The sequence below is a fragment of the Podarcis erhardii genome, assembly GCF_964252035.2.
Source record: "Podarcis erhardii genome assembly, chromosome: 7".
In the NCBI taxonomy this organism is placed as follows: Eukaryota; Metazoa; Chordata; class Lepidosauria; order Squamata; family Lacertidae; genus Podarcis; species Podarcis erhardii.
The window spans coordinates 68,311,035-68,331,306 of NC_138511.1; the positions used below are offsets into that span (position 1 = coordinate 68,311,035).

At 48.0% G+C, this 20,272-nt stretch overlaps 1 protein-coding gene across 1 annotated transcript in view; it reads left to right on the forward strand.

Moving 5' to 3' along the window:
* Window positions 1–20,272, forward strand: part of AHDC1 (AT-hook DNA binding motif containing 1) — a 195,659-nt gene that overhangs the window by 173,648 nt on the left and 1,739 nt on the right. The window contains 3 exon segments of the mRNA XM_081868629.1: window positions 5,040–5,077; window positions 5,989–11,043; window positions 14,234–15,016. Of these exon segments, the coding sequence (XP_081724755.1) occupies window positions 5,040–5,077; window positions 5,989–11,000 (5,050 nt within the window). The 3' untranslated portion in view covers window positions 11,001–11,043; window positions 14,234–15,016.

The window sequence follows — 20,272 nt, forward strand, 5'->3', positions numbered from 1 at the left end:
CTTGAGCAAAACTTACTTTTATATTTTATGTCCTCTACTTTTTTATTCATAGCCTGTCCTACCAATAAGAGCTCAAGATGCTATTGTGTTGTTGTTTTTTAAAAAAGAATATTGCTGCATAAACACATCACTTACACAACAGTAAACTTTTAATATGTGTTTTTATTATTTTAAAGTTTACTGTTTTGTTGAACTTAATTGTGCTGTTTCTCCCCATCCCAGGGCACTTAGTAATCAAGGACTCTATCTAGCTTAGTAGTAAAGCACTGCTTTGCATGCATAAGATTTCTGATTCCACCTCTGGCATCCCCACTTGAAGGCTCAGGCACAGGTGATATGAAAGACCTCTCTGTTTCTGAGACCCTGGAGAGCTGCTGCCAGTCAAAGCAGACAGTACTTGGCTAGATGGACTAATAAACTGACCTAGCGTAAGGCAGATTCCTACGTTCCTATACTTAGCAGACCATTGTGGGTTGAATCTGGAACATTTTGCATGCAAGGCAGATCTTCAACACTGATCTACAGCCCCTGACTCATATTCCCACGCATAATTGCATGGGGGTATACAATGTGTTGAACCAGACAGCTTGGCTGAACTCTGATTATCATATGATATTCTTTCTTTTATATCTATCTATCCATCTACTTATTTGAAAATTATATTCCACCCTTCTAATGCATATGCATGAGTCAGGGTGACTTACAACAATTAAAAATCACAATATCATAATAAAACAATAAAAACAATATAAAATGGAGACAGGCTCAGCAGATAAAAACTGAGTGAATCCCATTAAAACAGTTTACCTGCCAAGCAACGCAAAAAAACTCTATTTGCCTGGCAGTATTTAGGGAGCCAGTCTCAGTGTATAGGGTCTGAAACACACACCACACAGCTTGGTTAGAGCCAGCTCAAATTTCCTTAAGGCGTTTGGACTGTACAATTTTTAACAAACAAGATGAATTTTAACAGGGAGAAATGTAAAGTATTGCACTTGGACAAAAAAAAAAAATGAGAGGCACAAATACAAGATGGGTGACACCTGGCTTGAGAGCAGTACATGTGAAAAGGATCTAGGAGTCTTGGTTGACCACAAACTTGACATGAGCCAACAGTGTGACGCGGCAGCTAAAAAAGCCAATGCAATTCTGGGCTGCATCAATAGGAGTATAGCATCTAGATCAAGGGAAGTAATAGTGCCACTGTATTCTGCTCTGGTCAGACCTCACCTGGAGTACTGTGTCCAGTTCTGGGCACCACAGTTCAAGAAGGACACTGACAAACTGGAACGTGTCCAGAGGAGGGCAACCAAAATGGTCAAAGGCCTGGAAACGATGCCTTATGAGGAACGGCTAAGGGAGCTGGGCATGTTTAGCCTGGAGAAGAGGAGGTTAAGGGGTGATATGATAGCCATGTTCAAATATATAAAAGGATGTCACATAGAGGAGGGAGAAAGGTTGTTTTCTGCTGCTCCAGAGAAGCGGACACGGAGCAATGGTTCCAAACTACAAGAAAAAAGGTTCCACCTAAACATTAGGAGGAACTTCCTGACAGTGAGAGCTGTTTGACAGTGGAATTTGCTGCCAAGGAGTGTGGTGGAGTCTCCTTCTTTGGAGGTCTTTAAGCAGAGGCTTGACGACCATATGTCAGGAGTGCTCTGATGGTGTTTCCTGCTTGGCAGGGGGTTGGACTCGATGGCCCTTGTGGTCTCTTCCAACTCTATGATTCTATGATTCTATGAACTCTAATTATTTATTTATTTATTAGATTTGCATACTGCCCTTTATGCATAGAACTCAGGGCAGTTCACAACATAAAATTACAATATAAAAAACACAATAAATATAATATCAAGAAGAAGAAAACCAAACCAATAATCCCCCCTCCCACAACACATTTGAAAGGGTATCAGATGTCACTCAACCAAAGGACTTTTGCCTTGTGCCTAAATGTGAATAATGAAGGTGCCAGATGAACTTCCCTGGAGAGAGCATTCCACAAACAGGGAGCCATGGCAGAAAAGGCCCATTCTCATGTTGCCACCCTCTGGACCTCTCATGGAGGAGGCACCTGAAGAAGGGCCTCAGAAGATGATCTCAGGGTCCAGGTAGGTTCATATGGAGAGAGGCAATCCCTGAGACTATAATGACCAAATGCTCCTCCACAACAACCCTCAGTACACAGAAAAGTAGATCTTAAGAGAATCTTCGTTAGAATCTCTTCCCACTAAAATGCTAGGCTTCTGTCAGAAGGGAATGCTTTTGAATGAAGGATCATTCCGTCATATGAGCCTCTACCCACAGTCTAAAGTGATGCAATTCAGGCATAAGAAGAGCCTTGCTGGATCAGACCAAACGCCAATCCAGTCCTGCCTTCTTTTCTCACAGTTGCCAACCATATGCCCATGGCAAGACAATATGGTTGCTCGACCCTGTGAGAACTAGGCTTTCGAGAGAACCAGGACCTGTCCCTACCATTAGGCAGAGATAGGGTTGCCATATAAACTGAAGAGCAAAGAAGAGGACAGCCCGAGCCACTGCCAGCCCAAGCTGGGGAAAGAGGTGCATGGGCATATGGGGTGCCGCCATGCCTGCACCCCTCTTTTCCCAGCTCAGGTTGGCAGTGGCTACGGCATGCAGAGCAGCCCAAGCCTGAGCTGCCACACCAAGCCAAAATACCCCAACAAACAAACAAACAAACAAACAAACCCTCCCCCCCAAACCCAGACTTTTCCTTTAAAATGTAAAAATCCCCCCGGATGGGAATGTTGGCCCCCCAAAAGAGGATGTGTCCAGGATTTCCCAGATGTATGGCAACCCTAGGCAGAGATTGTGGAAGCTGATGCTCAGGCAGCTAATAGTTGGATCATCTCAAGGACCACCTCTCCCCGATGAAGTTTTTTAGTGCTGGGTGGGGCACTTGTGGAGTTTTCTATCTCAGGGGCCACAAAAGCATGACGCTTTTTGGGTGCTGTATTTTGGGCTGGTGGGTTGGAGCAGAAGACGAAGACGCCATTTACTGCTCGCCTCCGACAGCAAAGCCTGCAAAGACAGAGACGATACACATGTTCTTCTTCATGTGTAGTCATAGCTCCGTTGGCCTCAGTGTAGGCCGGTTGTCGTCTGTGCGGCCAGTCTGAAGCAAGTCTCCCCCAGACTTGGGGGAGCCACAGTCTGAGGGAGGAGACTCCTTTGAAGTGGAGGCCGGCCCTTTGGGGCTAGGCTGGAATGGTGAATGTTCAGTTTGGGCCTCCCTTCTCCCTGCCAAGGAGAAAGTTGCACACAAAGAACTTCCATTCTTTTCCTCAGCGTCACTCTCTTTCTCTGTGTCCTTCCTTCCTTCTTTCCTTCCTTCTGTCGCCCTTCCTTCCACTGTGTGGGGAGGCACAGACCGTGTAACTGATACTATATATATAAAAAAAGGGGGGGGACCCTTCTGGTGCCAGGTGTGCGTTCCCTCACCTGGCTCTGGGCAAGGAAAGTGCTCTGCTGCTGTTGCACAAAAAGAGGAACTGCACAAAGAGGGCTTTCTGTCAGGCCAGAGAAGTAGCACAGCCAGGTCAGAAAGTTTAAACGGAAAGTGGGAATAACTTTGGGAGGGGGTTTTAACCATTTGACAGACATGGCGGCTTGGAAGGGGATCTGTAGCTCATCAGGGACACCTAGTGGAGACGTGGCTGCAAGAGCCTGTAGCCAAAAATGACTTGTGCAACATATACCAGATACTTGACTTCCTGTTAATACATCCAGAATATCTGCCTTCCTCCACCATCATACAATCCATGCTTATAGTTTCCATTTCTCCCATTGGCTTGCATCTGAAATATCCACTTTTTAATTTTTTTATTTCTGTCAGAGTTACCCACCTCCACTCTGAACAGAGGCTCTGAGCTTTTAAATGACAGACAGAAATAAAAGCAATTCAGTTCCCTCATGACTGCACCTGTTGAATGTCTGTCTGTCTGAATGTGAGCGAAAGCTGGGTAGTAAGAGCTACCTGACCCACATTAAAGAGTGCAGCCCTAAACACACCTACCAGGCAGTAACCACCACTGAGCCCAATGGTGCTTCTGAGTAAGTGGTCATAGTTAAAATCTTCATAAGATGAAGCAGCCATGTTTGGGAGAGGTGGATTTTCCTCAGAATCTCCACTGTAGTGGAACCTCACAATGACTTGCTTTATTCCCTTTGAGAATCAGGGCCAAAACAGGCATGATGTGGGAGAGTTGTTATATTTGCCTATAAAACAGCCAGGGATGAATTGAATGCTTAACCCTTTCCTTGGTGCCATATTCTCAATCTAAATAGCTCCCCCTCCCACTTAATTAGCTACAGAAATAGCTTCTATTAGCTCTGCATTAGAACAAAATGCAGATATATGTGCTGTGCTAGTGTTTGTTTGTTTGTTTGTTTGTTACTTTAGGGGTAATAGCAGCATTTGAGGGATATTAGACAGCAAAAGCAGCACTTGTTCTCTGAGCACATCTGCTCTAGTCAAAAAAGGGCATTGTACCTGCTTTAAAGTGCTTGGGGGTTCCCCCTCCAAAAAAGAAATCCCCCATCATACCTATTTTGGGGCCCGCAAGGGCGACTGGTGAAGTATAAAGGTGTTCCAGCAATTCGTTATCAGTCATAGCCCAGAAACACTGTTAAGAGCAATCCTCTCAAAAGAAGGTATTGGTTTGAGGTGAAAAGGCACAGTGCTAATGGGAGAGAACCCTTCTGAGGTGGGATAATAATCAGAACCACAGGTGGGACCAGCAAAATAATATGGTGGAGTGCTCCTGTTCAAGGTGTTAGCCAGCCATGCCTTTTTTCATTAAGTCACCTTTCCACCCCCACACTGCTTGTCTGTGCAGAAGTGGGGCACCAGAACACTAAGAGGATATTTGTACAACTAAATGCCCAGCTGTAGATTTGGGTCCCTTATTGCAGAACGAGATTGACATGAGTGAGCCACCGACAAGAAGGACTGCAAAGGGTGGCTCTGATGGTTCTCCAGGCTAAACTTCTTCTTTTTTTGTCTTCCTTCTCCACAGAGAACTCAAGTGTAACAGCAGGAACAGCAAAGCAGAAGGTAAGTTCTATGCTGTGGACTTTGTAATTTCACCCCACTCTTCTCTTGCAAAGCAGCAGTGAAACAAATGGTGCTGACGACCCTTCTGTACAGTTCATTTGTTGTGTAACACATGCACATTTGTTCTCCTGCATTGGGCTCTGTCTGCATGGCTTTCATCTGGACAGGAATAGCCTAACTTCTGCCATCTATGCTCTGGTAACCCCTAGGTTAGATTACTGCAATGTGTGGTAAATGGGGCTGCTTCCGAAGACAATCCAGAAACTGGTGCAGAATTTGGCATCTAGGTTGATCACCAGGGCAAGATAGTTTGAGCATATAATACTAATCCTGACCCAATTGCACTGGCTGTCAATCAGTTTCTGGGCCAATTCAGGCTGCTGGCTTTGACCTATAATGCCTTAAACTGCTTAGGGCCACAATACCCCAAGGACCAGCTCTCCCTATGTGAGCCTACACTCAGACACTGTACTCATCATCTGAGGACCATCTGGAGGGTGACAACATGAGAATGAGCCTTTTCTGCAGTGGCTTCCCATTTGTGGAGTGCTCTCACCTAGTGCCTTCACTACAAATTTTTAGGCACCGGGCAAAAACTTTCCTCTATATTAATCAGGACTTTATTTGTGGCCTTTTAGAAGTGGGTGGGATATTTTTAACGTATTTCTCTTTCCTCTTGGTTTTAACGTATCTATGTTGGGTTTATTGTCTGTTTGTTTGTTTGTTTGGCCATAAGTTGCTTTGGGTTGCCCTGGGCAAGATAAAATGACTAACAAATTTAAATAATAACAATAATAGCATCCTCCATGAAGCCTCAGAAGTGAATGCTGTCTTATATTGAAGTCTTTCACACACTTCTACATGAACCAATTAACATGAAAAACTTAATGTCTCCTCTTTGCCTGTTCCAGGTCCAGGTTCCACGTTTGCAGATGTACATCCCAGCAACTGTTCTGCCAAGAGGAATGCCGGTGAAGAAGAATTTAGGAAGCGCCTGAAATCACAGGGCCCGTCAGTCCCACCAGCAGGAGGCGCCATCCGCAGTTCTTCTGATTACTCCCAAGAGCCAAAGTTATACCAGGCAGGGCACCCTGGTCAAAAGGTTTCAGCATGTCTGGCTGAAAAAGCCTTGTCATTCAGCATGCTCAGCTTTCCTGAAGGTTCCTGTTCAGCATTAGGCCGTGAGCACAAGTCTAGCTCACTGCGTCATGCTGAGACGGCTGACCGGTACAAGAGCTTTCACGCCCATGGCAGCACCAAGGCAGAGGATTTGCCATCGGCCAATGTTCTGGGCTGCCCTGTTGACACCCGGGGCCTAGATGAGACAGCCACGCACGACAGAGCTGCCAAGACCTTCTCCAATGCCACTCTGGCCTCAGGAAGGTGCAACATTGACAACATCATCTCGCTGCTAAAGAGCAAGTGTGGAAATGGCCGTATCAACCTCTACCCTGTGGTGCAGCTCATAGACATCATGAAGGACATCAACCGCCTCTCCCAGGACCTGAAGAGCTGTGGCGTTCACCTGGACTGCAGTGGCCTAGAGCTTAACAGCCACCCACCACTCAACGATGAAGGCCAGGATCAGGGCCTGCAGTACAGCTTCTACTCCTCACCCATGCTTGCCAGCAGCATCCGTAGCCCCGAAGAGGTAGCAGTGCAGGGCAGCACCAAAGCTGAGCTGCCCAAGCAGACCCGACCCACTGGCATCTGTGAAGGAGAGTCAGAGGGGGACACTCAGAGTGCCCAGTACCCCGCCACCCAGAGTAGCCCTGCTTTGAAGGCATCATCAAGCAGCATAGATGAAGCTAGCAGCTTGGAATCTGATGCCACTGATTATCCCGAACTGGCTGATACAGATATCCTGAGCGAACTGGCTTCTTTGGCATGCCCAGGCCCCCAGTTAATAGATCATCAACATCTGGAGCCCCACTCCCAGTTGCTGCAAAGCCAGGGGCTAGATTCAAGATCCCAGTTAATTGGTTCACAGTCTCTGGAACACCAGCCTCAGCTAGTAGACTCTAAGTCTTTAGAGCCTCCTCCAGAACCGCTGGCACTGCAGACGGTGGAGCCACTGCCTGCGCCACTGGGGCTGCAGACTCTGGAGCATTTGGAGCTGCAGAATCTGGAGCCCTTGTCTGAATCACTATCACTTCAGTCCCTGGAACCCCTTTCTGAGCCACTAGGGCTCCAGTCTTTAGGGACTCTGGACCACCAATTGCTCGACTCCCAAGCCCAGCTTCTGGATCCGGAAGCCCAGCTGCTAGGCCCCCTGCCCAAGTTGTTAGACTCCCAGCCCCAGCTAGGGACAGACGAGTCCCTAGGAGCACATTCGCTGCCGCCCAGCTCCCACCTTGGAGGCTGCTCCCTGAGAGGAGTAGTAAGGCGAGGAGGAGGGCGGGGAAGGGATGATCACAGGAAATATGCTCTACGTAGAACAGATAAACCAAAGATGCTCTGCCGCCGGCGGAGAGGTGGCCGGGGCCGGCGGGCAGAGATTGTAGCTGAGAACAGAGTCCTCCCCATGGCTGTACCGGTGGAGGTGGTGATGGCACAACCAGATGAAGTCAGGATGCCGGTGACAGCAGAAGTGATGGAGCCCATTGTTTCCCCACTGGAACCTGAAGATGGCCAGAAACCAGCCGCCAACCTGCAGGTCCAAAAACCCAAGTGCCGTGGAGTGCGAAGGATGGTGGTGAAGATGGCCAAGATCCCTGTCTCCCTTGGGAGGAGGAACAAGACGACATACAAAGTGTCCTCCCTCAACAGCAACTTGAACCTGGAAGGCAAAGAGCTTACAACCTGCAGCTCGTTGGAGCCAACTCCGCTGCTGAAGATGAAGAACAATGGTCGTAATGTGGTGGTGGTCTTTCCTCCAGGTGAAATGCCTATTATCCTGAAGCGCAAGCGGGGGAGACCCCCAAAAAACCTGATGCTGGGTCCCTGCAAACCCAAGGAACCCACCCCAGAAGTGAAAAAGCGGAGGAGGAGGAAACAGAAACTGGCATCACCACAGCCCTCGTATGTCGCCGACACCAATGATAGTAAAGCTGACTACTCTGATGTCCTGGCAAAGCTTGCCTTCCTAAACCGCCAGAGCCAGTGCTCGGCTCGTTGCTCCCCGCCTCGCTGCTGGACCCCAAGTGAGCCAGACTCCATCCACCAAGCCCCAGACACTCAAAGCATCTCCCACTTTTTGCACCGGGTCCAAGGTTTCCGCAGACGTGGTGGTAAAGGAGGCGGGTTTGGACGTGGAGGGGGCCACTCTGCCCGGTCACCTCGCTGCTCCTTTAGTGATTTTTTTGAAGGCATCGGCAAGAAGAAGAAGGCAGCCCCAGGAGCAGCCATGCATGCTGACCCTGTTCACCCACGAAAAAGGGGCCGGCCAGAGCCCGACTCCATGGAGAAGCCGAAGAGGAAGAGGCGGTCTCGCAAGAATGGGGCACTGTTTCCTGAGCAAAACCTTGGCCAGAACTTCAGTGATGGGACCTCCGAGTGGGGCGGAGACAAAGAAAGTCTTTGGATGTCCCATCATGGACACCTCTCCAGCCAAGCCAACAGGAACTGCAGTTACCAAGACTCTCGGACCTTCCACTCTTCGACACTGGAGACGAGTTCATCCAGTAGGACTGGTTTTTATGGTGGGAGCAACCCATCATCACAGTCCGAGCTAAGCCAGGAGAGACAGAGCCTCTTCACAGGCTATTTCCGCTCCCTGCTGGATTCAGATGATTCCTCTGACTTGCTAGACTTTGCCCTCTCAAATACACGCTCTGAGTCACGGAAATCTGCTCCTTCGTACACGGCTCCTCCTAATGCCATCGCTACACAGAGGGGCATGGCATCTTACCCAAGCAGAGGGGGTAAAGTCACGCCCTCCTCCACCACCACTACTGCTACTACTGAGGCACCCTTTCACACAGCCATGACAAGCCGGCAGTCGTTCCCTCCCAGCCGATCTGCGGGATACAGCCTTTCTCAGGCTGCTTCGGAATGCCGCAGCACAGATGCCTTTCAGAAGCTGGCGCCTCTCTCAGCTGTCTCCAGGTCACCCACCGCCCACTCCACAGCAGCCTCCAGCTATGCACAGTACGGCAGCTTCAGCAACAGTGGTGGGCAGAGCGTGACACCTTCTAGCTTGTTCCAGCAAGGGAAGCCATACCATGCCACACAGGAGTGCCCCAACAACAAAGACTGCAGCTTCACGTATGGCAGTGGCAACAGCTTGCCCTCATCACCGAGCAGTGCCCATAGTGCCAGCTATGCCCAGCAGACTTCGGGGCCCAGCTTGCCATTGAATAAGGCCTCCTTCTTCAACAGCTCAGATCCCAGCCAGTTCTCCAGCTCCTCCCACACACCCATGAGGTGCGACAGCCGGGCAAGCACTGTGTCCCCAGGTGGCTACATGGTCCCTAAGGGCTCAGTCTCCTTTCAGCCCTCCCCGGAGAACTGCCGGCAGTTTCCCAGTGCCTCCCAGTGGGCTTTCCGGCAAGGCTACAGCAACCTGGACTGGAACTCTGAAACCTTCAGCCAGCTTTACAACCCAGGCTTTGACTGCCATATCAACGAACCCAATGTTATCCTGGATATCTCCAACTACACACCCCAGAAGGCCAAGCAGCAGACCGTCTCTGAGACCTTCTCCGAGTCCTCATCGGACAGTACCCAGTTCAACCAGCCAGCTGGCTACAGAAGGGCCAACAGCGAGGCTTCGTCTAGTGAGGGCCAGTCCAGCCTCTCTAGCCTGGAGAAGCTGATGATGGACTGGAATGAGTCATCTTCAGCCCCAGGTTACAACTGGAACCAGAGTGTCTTATTTCAGAGCAGCTCCAAGCCGGGACGTGGTAGGAGGAAGAAAGTGGACATATTTGATGCTGCTCATCTGAACTTCTCGACAGGTGCATACCCCTCCAAGAGGGGCACGGGGGCCAGGCAGCCACGAGGCTCCCGAGGTGCCTGTGCCTCCAAGAAGGAGAGAGGCACTGGCAAGACCAAGTTCCCTACCAAATCCCAGCAAGTGAACCCCATGTTTCAAGACAGTACAGATTTGGGCCTGGACTACTACAGTGGAGACAGCAGCATGTCCCCACTGCCCTCCCAGTCGCGGGGCTTTGGGCTCAGCGAAAGGGACCCCTGCGACTTTGCTGGGCCCTATTCCATGAACCCCTCCACCCCTTCGGACGGCACCTTTGGGCAAGGCTTCCAGAGTGACTCCCCTGGCCTAGGGCAGGCAGACCTGGACAGCAAGCATTTCCCCACCCTGCCCCACCAGCTTGCTGCCCCGCCCCCTCAGCAGACTGTGTTTGAAGCAAGCTTACAGAAAGCCTTCTCGCCCAACTGCTCCCCAACCCTGGCCTTCAAAGAGGACTTGAGGCCCAGCGATATCCGCAAGCTCCCGGCCTGCGACTCGCTCAAACACAGCATGCAAGGGGCTGGTGGCATGCCCCACCCAGCCGCGCACATGTCTTGCCGGGACCTGCCCATGTCCCAGCCACACTATGACTCGCCCAGCTGCAAAAACCCCAGCTATTGGTACTCCCCCACCTCCAGCACCCGCAGCCCTCCCTACGACAACAAAGCCGGGGTTGGGATGCTAGTGGACTTCATGGGGAGAAGCCCAGATGTCTCCTGCCTCAACCCCCACCTGACCAGCCCCTCCAACACCAACCCTTCCAAGAGCGAGAAGGAGCCTATGGACATGGCAAGGGCCCACCACCGAGGGGCCTACATTTGCCCCTTGATGAACGACTTGAATATCTCCCCAGTCCCAAGAGACTCTATGCTGCCGCTGCAGGACAACTATAGGTACCCCAGTTTTGCACCCCAAGGGCACCCCATCATGACTGCAGCCCAGAAGAGCGCGTTTTTGGGTCCAATGCTAGAGCAACATCCTGAGGACACATTCACAGTCACCTCATTGTAGTGTCATCTGAAGTGCCAACCAGACAACGAGGTTTTGTTTCAGGGTAGGTGCTGGAAGAAAAGGGGGAGGGGGAGGGGACATGCTTTAGTGGGAGGGAGTCTTGGGCTTGTTGTGTAACTCAGCTTCATCACAGCTGTGCCAGGAAAGGGCTTCCTGGCACATGAAAGGTGGGACGGGGGGGGGGGGAATCAAACCTGGGATGCACTGTGGCAAAGGGAGGGGAGAAAGGTGGTGGCTTTGAGATCCTTGAAGCCCCTTAAAGCAGGGCTGTTGGCCCTTAAAGCAGATGTCTGTGTGCCAGCAGTTACTACATAGGAATGAGACCTTTGTAGGAATGACACGGGTGTGCATGTTATACAGATGCAGGCAGAGGTGTAAATAAGCAGATATGTATTCTGCATCTTAAGGCAAAATGTAGGCGAGATAGCTCTGTGCTCATGATGACTTCACATGTAACAGCAAAATGCAGTTCCCTGTGTCTTTGTCCCAAGTTGGCGTTGTCCCTTTCTGTAACTTCTGTAGGGTGTTATGGCTGTCTCCAAGAAGTCATGGTCAGCAGAAGTTCCTGGACACACATTTTCAGACACACAAACGCCCTTCAGATATTATAGAAAGGATGCTGTCACACTGGAGTAGAAACACAGGGACCTGTGAATCATCCCTCAAGTTAGCAAAAAGCAAAATGCTGTAAATATAGGAACTATGTGTACATAGCCTCAGCTTCCAGATGCATGCCTGAACTTGAAGGGCCTTTCACTACTTCCGAAATGCACTTCAGCCTGAGCTCTAAAGAACCTCTAGGTGAAAGAAACTCCATGAATGAGGGGCAGGTATTGATAATGCCTTTCTACAAGCTCTAGAGGTGAAAACTGTTAACAGGAGATTTGGGGGTGATTTTAGAGAGGGAAAGTAGCTATAAAGCAAGATGGATCCAAGCTATTTGGTTTATTATATTTCTGTTATTGCTGTGTTAGCCACCTTGGGGACTATATGCAGAAAGGCAAGAAATAATAGATAAATAAATAATATTAAGGGAGGAATTCAGCATAATGCTAAGCTGAACGCCTCTGCCAACACTAGTATCTCCGCTTGCCTGGTGGAATGTTCTACCCTTTCCTCTTATGTGCTGTTCCAAGGATTCTCCTGAACCAATTCTGGGTATGTGCATGGGGGGTGGGGACCCCATTGTGCCAGCAGAAGTTCTTGTACAGCCTTCCATTGTCAGGGCTCATTAGTTGAATGCTGACCAAAGTGCTGGTTAGGTGGTCACCAAAAGCTAACAGAAGCAAGTGCAGGCCTCTCAAGCACAAGTTTAGTATTATTCTGTTGTGCTCTGAACATTGTTCAATTGGAGGCAAAAGGTTTTCATCTGCAAATCTCACTGGGTTTTATGATGATTGTGAGTGTATAGACCCTTGTACAAGCAAGGAACTAACACATGCAAATACAGCTAGATGCTGTTCCACATTTTGAATCATAGAATTATAGAGTTGAAAGTGACCCCATGGGTCATTGAGTCCAAGCCCCTGCAATACAGGGGCGGACTTCGATCTTTCAAATTTCAGTGGCACCCTGTGCAACACCAAATTCGACACCACCACCACCACAGTCATTGTTGCAGCACCCTCTCAGCTTGACACCCAGTTTGGGCCAACCTGCCATGCTCCCGTAAGTCTGCCTCTGCTATCATAAAGTTCTTCCTGATGTTCTGTCAGAATCTCCTTTCCAGTAACTTGAAGCAATCATGGATAGCTCAGTTGGCTAGAGTGTGGTGCTGATAACACCAAGGTTGTGCTCATATGGGATAGCTGCATATTCCTACACTGCTGCAGGGAGGACTAGATGATCCTCAGGGTTCCTTCCAACTCTACGATTCCAACTCTATGATTCTATGATCATATCTCCTCTCACTTTCCTCTAATGCAAGCTAAACATACCCAACTCCCTCAACCGTTCCTCATAAGGCTTCATTTCCAGACCCTTGATCATCTTGGTCGCCCTCCTCTGCACACATTCTGGCTTGTCAATATCTTTCTTAAACAGTGATGCCCAGAAATGGCTACAGAATTCCAGGTGTGTTCTGACCAAGGCAGAATAGAGCACTACTCTGTTATTTCCCATGATCTGGACACTACTGTATATTTTTGTTGATGCAGCCTAGAATAGCATTAGCTTTTTTGCTGCTGCCTCACACGGGCCATGCTGGCTGTGGCTCATGGGAGTTGGAGTCCAATAACATCCAGAGAGCCACAGGTTTCCCCATTCCTGGCCCAGTGTAATTTAGAAAAATGTGTGCTGTTATATCATTGCCATGTGAGTTTCCCCACCCACGCTCCACGTCATTTGCTGTTTACAGGGATAGTGAATCTTACCATGCAATGACGTTTTGTCATGTGTTTTGTCTTATAGGACTTTGTGGAACAGAAAGGATGGAAAACCAATCTGTGGCTTTCCATCTCTCTCTCTCTCTATCACACCCACACCCACACCCACACCCACACACACCCACACACACACACCATAATGTCCAGTTTCTACCAAGGGTGCAGTACTAAACTATGGAATATCTCTTTCACAAATATTTGAACAGCTTTTTAAAGCAGGTTTCTAAAACACAAACCTATATACAGGCAACTCCTGTACGTGCATTCAAAGAACATTCAGCCATGCATGTGTGGGCCATTTTCAGACCCAGAAGGGGATGGAATGGGGGCGGGGTGGGCTTATGCAGGCTCCTCTGACAGGCACAATGATCTGCAATTCAGCCTGACACAAATGGTGTGTGTAATGTTACACAGAACACCTTGGTGGAAGGGTTGGGGACATAAATTGAATAGGTAATTTTTCCTCTATGGAAAAAAAACTTTAGACTTTTTTTAAAGTGACAGGTTATTTAAATTTAAGTAGGCCCAGTAAGGGTCAGATAAAACTGACCATGTGGATAGGTCAGTTAGCAGGATACATGGCCATAATATGTATAGACCATAAGTTATCTATCAATCTCTACTCTAAATAAAAGCAACAAGCATATGTACAAGGAGAGGTTTAGTAGGTTCTTTTAAAGGCCTACTAAACTGAAGATTCAAATAAGGGGATTTGTCGGACAAAAGGGTTTTGGCCCCTCGGGCTCCATGCTCCAGAATGAATGTGCATGCTCTGATGGAATGGGCCACGTTTTGATACATGTTTCTCTTTTTTCTTTTTTTCTCCTCCCTTCCCCCTCTCTTTTTCAGAGCTACTTTAGCCAGCACTTTTTCTGGAACACTTTTCAAGTTCTGTATTTAATGGAAATCAAAAACTGATCTTTTTGTTCGTTTGTTTGTTGGTTCTTTTGGGGGGGTTTTCTAAGAAAAAAATAAGAGAGAGAGAAAGGAAAAGAGGGGAAAAGGAGAGAGATAAACACCCCCTTTTTAAAAAAGAAAGAAAAAAGAAAATATATTAAAAAAATAAAAATAAAAAACTCGCTTTCTTTGAGAATGGCATGGAGACGATTTTTGAACCAGACCATGTTGTCAGCCCTCCTCTCCTCCCACCCTGCAGTCCAGCAAAAAGACAATCGAACGATCACAGCCACTGCCCACGTGGAGTGCGAGAGCCAGGGGAGCACCCGTGATGCCCAGCACCACCCACCCACAGCATGCATACGAGAAACACACCGGAAGGCAATGGACAACCTACATGGATAGCCATGGGAAGGGGAAATTTATTTTTGTTTCTTTTTGGGAGAGGGAAAAGAGAACCGTCTAATCTGTGAACTCAAATGAAAACTCAGTAATGAAGATTGGAGACTCAGCATTTTCCTCCTCCTCCTCGTAGTTCTTTTTCTTTTTTCTTCTCATCTTTCTTTTGTGCAGTTTTTATTATTATATTATTATTATTATTTTTCTCCCAGGTTGTTTGTTTGCATTTTTTTTTATTAAAAACGAACATTTTTGTTGCCGTTGCTTAATTTCTTTGGAGAGCCCAGAAGATTTTACAAGTCTGTGAACGGGCCTTGGGGACACCATCATCTGCCAGTAAGTAACAATCTCAGTCTCCTACAATGCTAGCAGTCTAATGTCCTTTCAGGGCCTTGTGGGAAAATAAAATGTCTCACTGTGAGATGCATGAGAGCAACACTGGTGGAGTTCCATTGGCACAGCAGGACTGCCGTTTCCTCTTCCCCTACCGCATGTCCCCATCCCATAAATGTCTGAAGGGTCACCCAACCAAGAGGGCCAACTGTCAAGTGGTGTGGCATGTGCAGACATATCCTGGGAATCGGGATCAGGAGATCAGCCAATGCCCTCCCCAGCATTCACTGCCTGAGCATCTGCTTCACTCTACCTAAAGGCAGGATTGGCCTTGCATTGGGTCCAAGTGGAACATAATTTATGGGTGTATGCCCCCCCCAAGTGATGATGCTACTGTTTTGTCACCAACTTCACCTCTTAAAACAATTGCCCGTTTCCAGGCTCGGGTCATCCTGAACTCTCGTTCGGCCCAACCCTTGTTCAGTTTTTCTCTGGCTAAACCATGTCTAGACGCACACCTGTTCCTTTAATCCTCTTGATTGTGCTGCTGCACCTTTTGCACACACCCTCCCTGCCTAGAGTTTGCCACCATCAGAAAGCATTTTCCTGGAGTGCAGGTGTCTGTCTGGAATTTGCCCCTTTCCACGTGAGTTTCCAGCTCTAATCAGGATGCACTCAAAGCCATCAGGGCCTGGGTAATTTGGCACTAATTGCATGCCAGGTCTGTTTCTCACTGGCTTGTTCAATTTCAGAGAGGGCGTCCCTTTTTACAATCAATCGATATTGGATTAGCATACTGAAACAGCCATATTAAAGTCACATTAAGTGCTCATTTAAGCCCATTCAATGGAAAGTGTGTTGTGTGGGGGAGAGATGGGTCTGTTTATTTCCTTAACCCTTTCTTTGATGTTTATCCTTTTATCTCTGCCACTGAGCTCTCAGGAATCCACAGAACACTATGCATTGAAAACCTGACTTTAAAAAAATAATAATCGGGGAAGTAGGTTGTTGCTTACTTATTTGTTCTAACAGGCTTTTGGGGACTGGCTGCTTTTAATGAAACGGCTGGTGCCGTGCTGCTTTTATTGTAATTATTCGTATGATTTTAAAAGATTTTATATATGTATATGGTTTTATTTCTATCCATGTTTAATTGCTTTTTAATGATGATTTTTTTCTTTGCTTTTAGCAGTTCTTATTTTTATATGCAAGCTGCCTTAAGTCCTGTCAGGAAAAAATATGGGGAATAATAATCATCATCATCACCACCATCATGAAGCCTGGAAGCTGCCTTATACTGAGTCAGACCCCATTGGTCCATCTAGCTTAGTATTGTCTACACTGACTGGCAATCTCTAGAGTCCTCCTCAGCTCTACCTGAAGATGTGGAGGATTGAACGCAGGACCTTTGGCATGCAAAGCAGGGGCTCCCCCACTGAGCTACAGCCCCTCTTCAAAGATCAAGGCAGTGTACAAAACGTGTAAGCAGGCCCTGCTCAAGTACATTTTCCAGTTGATACATGAAATAATCAAGAAACGGACTGGAGAAAGGAGTGCATTCCACAGCCCCCTCTGCACAAATGCAGAAATTGGCACCGGATATAGAATTCAGCACACAGATAATCTTCACACTCTCTTTAAGAGCATGTTTATACACCACTCAAGGCTATGTAGACTGGAAAGTGTGTGGGCTGAGCAAGGCTCAAAAGCCAGAGGGGAGCCTGCTGAATCAGATCTGCAGTGGTCAGGGAGCATGGCTGCTATATCCCGCATAGCTCTGTGCTGCAAATCTTGAAGCAGGACAAATGATGGAGAGTAAGGAAATGCATAGAAATTGTGGCAGGACTCAGAGAAGGATTATGGCCTATCTCTCCGACATTGTAGCTTTACATATGAAAGTGTTTTTGAAAATTCCAGTTCAGAAATTATGTACTTTTACAACAATCTTTGTATTGGCTGTGGGGTCTCATTCCTTTTATCATTTTCCTGCTCCTCTGTCCTATCTTTTCATACGTCTGGTTGGCAAGTAGGCAAGCAGTCCTCAACCAGTGTGACTGCTGAGGGCACTGAGAAGAACAGGATGGTGGGGGGCTGCAGCTCATGACAGCTTGTCCCCTTTCTGAATCTGGTTTCAGTAGTGGCCTGAAAACAACTAGCAGGCAATAATATCTATGTTGCAGGCAGAATCGCACCCACACGGTTTGCTATGCAGTGTTGGTTGCAGAGTTTTTGAGGGGGCTTTGGGGCAAGATGCCCTTGTGAAGCCTCTCCTCTATGAGTGGGCTCACTTCCTCCTTGCTGTTACAGATAGGTAGCCGTGTTGGTCTGCCATAGTCAAAACAAAACAAATTCCTTCCAGTAGCACCTTAAAGACCAACTAAGTCAGTTCTTGGTATGAGCTTTCGTGTGCATGCACACTTCTTCAGATACCAGTATCTGAAGAAGTGTGCAGTATCTGAAGAAGTGTGCATGCACACGAAAGCTCATACCAAGAACTGACTTAGTTGGTCTTTAAGGTGCTACTGGAAGGAATTTGTTCCTCCTTGCTGTTCACTGATGCCTATTTGCATGCTATCTGCACAGCTGCTCCAAGAGGCCACTGAACAGACAGTGGCAGCAAAGAGGAAGAAGAGGAGCAGGGCCCAGGGGAGCCAGAAGTCCACAGTGGGGCCTCTTTTGGGGTCCCCACAGTGCCGATCCCTGACACCTGCTCCAGGAACCAAGTTGTGAGCGCAGCCTCAGCTCATCATGTCTCCTGCTGCTGAATGAGAGACTTAACAATGGAGTAGAAGAGTGTTTTTTTCCTCTGCACACCCATCTTCCATTGTTCTGAGACAGAGGTGGTGACAGCAGAGCAAAATGGTGACTTGTGAGTGGCCACTGTGGACTTGCTCCTGCATGAACCTCTATATGTAGCTTCTTCACCCCACACTAAAAAAGTTGCCAAAAAGCTTTGGGTTGTTGGTTGTTTGTTTGCTTACTTGCTTCTTTTTTCACTGCAGGGTGGGACATGCTGGGCACCCACTTTTTGATAGAAAGGAGGGCTTGGAGGAATACCTGATTGAGCATACTAGGATGGAAAGGTTAATATATACAGAAGCTGACTTAGCAGCTCTACACCTTAAAATCTCAAGCTGTGTGCAGACTGGCTATCATTACTCACTACTGAACAGGGCTGGTGTCAAGGGTCTCCATGGTCAGGTTTGAAGTGCAAAAAGCTCAGTTTCTGTCAGAACCCACTAGGCTGCATCCCTGCCCAGAATCCATGGTTTTTAAAATGAATAGGGCAGAGCTGGGAGAAAGGTTTCAGAGGCAGGCCTTAGCTAGGGCATCCACTTCCATCCACCCTTTAAACATGTGTTTCTAGGGCTGCTGTGGTCAACACTGTCCCCCCTTCTCCTCCTGTTGCTGCTTCTCAGTCCCTTCCTACTAGCATCCATTTTGATGCCACTTCTGAGAGCCTCTCAGCGGTAGCTGTCCAATGGGCACCTTCTCCTGCTCTCCCATGCTAACTAAGCTGAACAAGTCTTAGCAGTAACAGTCTCTATGACAACTGATCCCTTAGCTCTCCTCATCCTTTGCCTCGCTAGGATGCCTGTCACTCTGTTTCTTCTGCCTGAGGGCCTCCAGCATCTGTCACGGGAGGGTTGGAACGCGCCATTCCTCTGCATTTTTATGCCTCTTGATCCCCAGGTGGCTCTGCCTCTGGAACTACAAAGCTAGGTCCCTTGGACTCGGAAGCAGTGCCTGCTGTTTTTGTTTAGGCATGGCTGGAAAGATCTCCATGGTGTGACCAGGGCTAAATACTGAGCTTGGATTCAGTCCCAGAACATGTATGTGAACACCTTGGAACCACACAGTTGGTACCTCTAACCACACATGACGTGACTGCGGTACCACTGGTGGCTCCATGTTTTGGAGGATCCTTGGGCAAGACAGTCTCCGTGGCAGCCCAGTTCAGGACTGAGTAACGACAGTCTGCCTGCATACATCTTGAGATTTTTAAGGTGCAAAGCTGCCAGGCCAGCTCTTGTGCATATCAGCCCTTCAACCTCCATACACTCAAACATTCAGGTATTCCTAAGCTCCCTTTTCTGTCCAAAGGACGGTGGCCACAATCTCTCATTCAGTCAGTATTGCACTCTACCAAGCCACCCTAGGGCCAGTCTGTTTCTCCCTTTTGTTTTCAGGGGCCGACTGCATGCGTTTAAACTACAAGTGCTCTTAACTAGGTAGTTCTGACCTCGAATGCAGCATTTCCCCCTTACAAATTGTCTGTGTAGAGGCCCCATTCCAGATTGGAACTATTCTGTGAGGGGTAGGGGGCCTTTAACCCCTTTCCATCCCGTTGCAGTCTTCATCCAAATCGGGGGCCCTATACTAGCAATATAATTTGCAAAAAAGTGAGGGGGTGGGTAGGCGGAATAGACATCCCATTAACAAATAGGGGCACTTTTTTCTGTAAGGCCCATAGCTCAGTGGTAGAGCATCTGCCTTGCATGCAGAAAGCCCAAAGTTCAATCTGTGGCACCTCCAGGTCAGGCTAGGAGAGAACCTTATCTGAAACCATGAAGAGCCGCTGTTAGTCATTGTAAACAGTTCTGAGCTAGATGGACCAGTGGTCTGATAGGCAGGATTCCTGCATTGTGGGTGGTTGGACCAGATGACCCCTTGGGTCTCTACAATTCTATAAGTCTATGAGCTCTATGTTCCAGTGATGCGGTACGAGAACAAACAGGGGCAAAGTGTTAAAAACAACATGCAAGGGTTTAAATCCCCTATCAATAAATAATAACAAGAGCTATGCACAATTCACAATTGTTCACTTCAGGGCTGGACAAAAAACCCTGGACCCAGGAGCAGAGCTACACCGTTACAGTCACAAATAGCTTGGTCCTTATACTGAAAGATTTGTTGAATGGCATCAAGAGACATCGTAGGCTAATATAATACACCTCCCATAGATGGGCATAGATTGCAACGTGCCATGAGTAGATAGCAGATCTGTGGCTGAACAATGCCCTGATACCTCTAGTAAGAAAGAAAAGCCACACACTGGGATGATATGGTAGCTCAGTGGTAGAGTACATGCGCTGCCTGCAGAAGATCCTGAGTTCAGTCCCTGGAATCCCTAAGTAAAAGAATTTCAGGCCACCAAACAAAGGAGACAACAGTGAGTGAGATGGAGCAGGGGTTTGACTCGTACAAGACAGCTTCATGTGTTCAAGGCAAACACTACGTATGTTCAGAGGCCCTCTA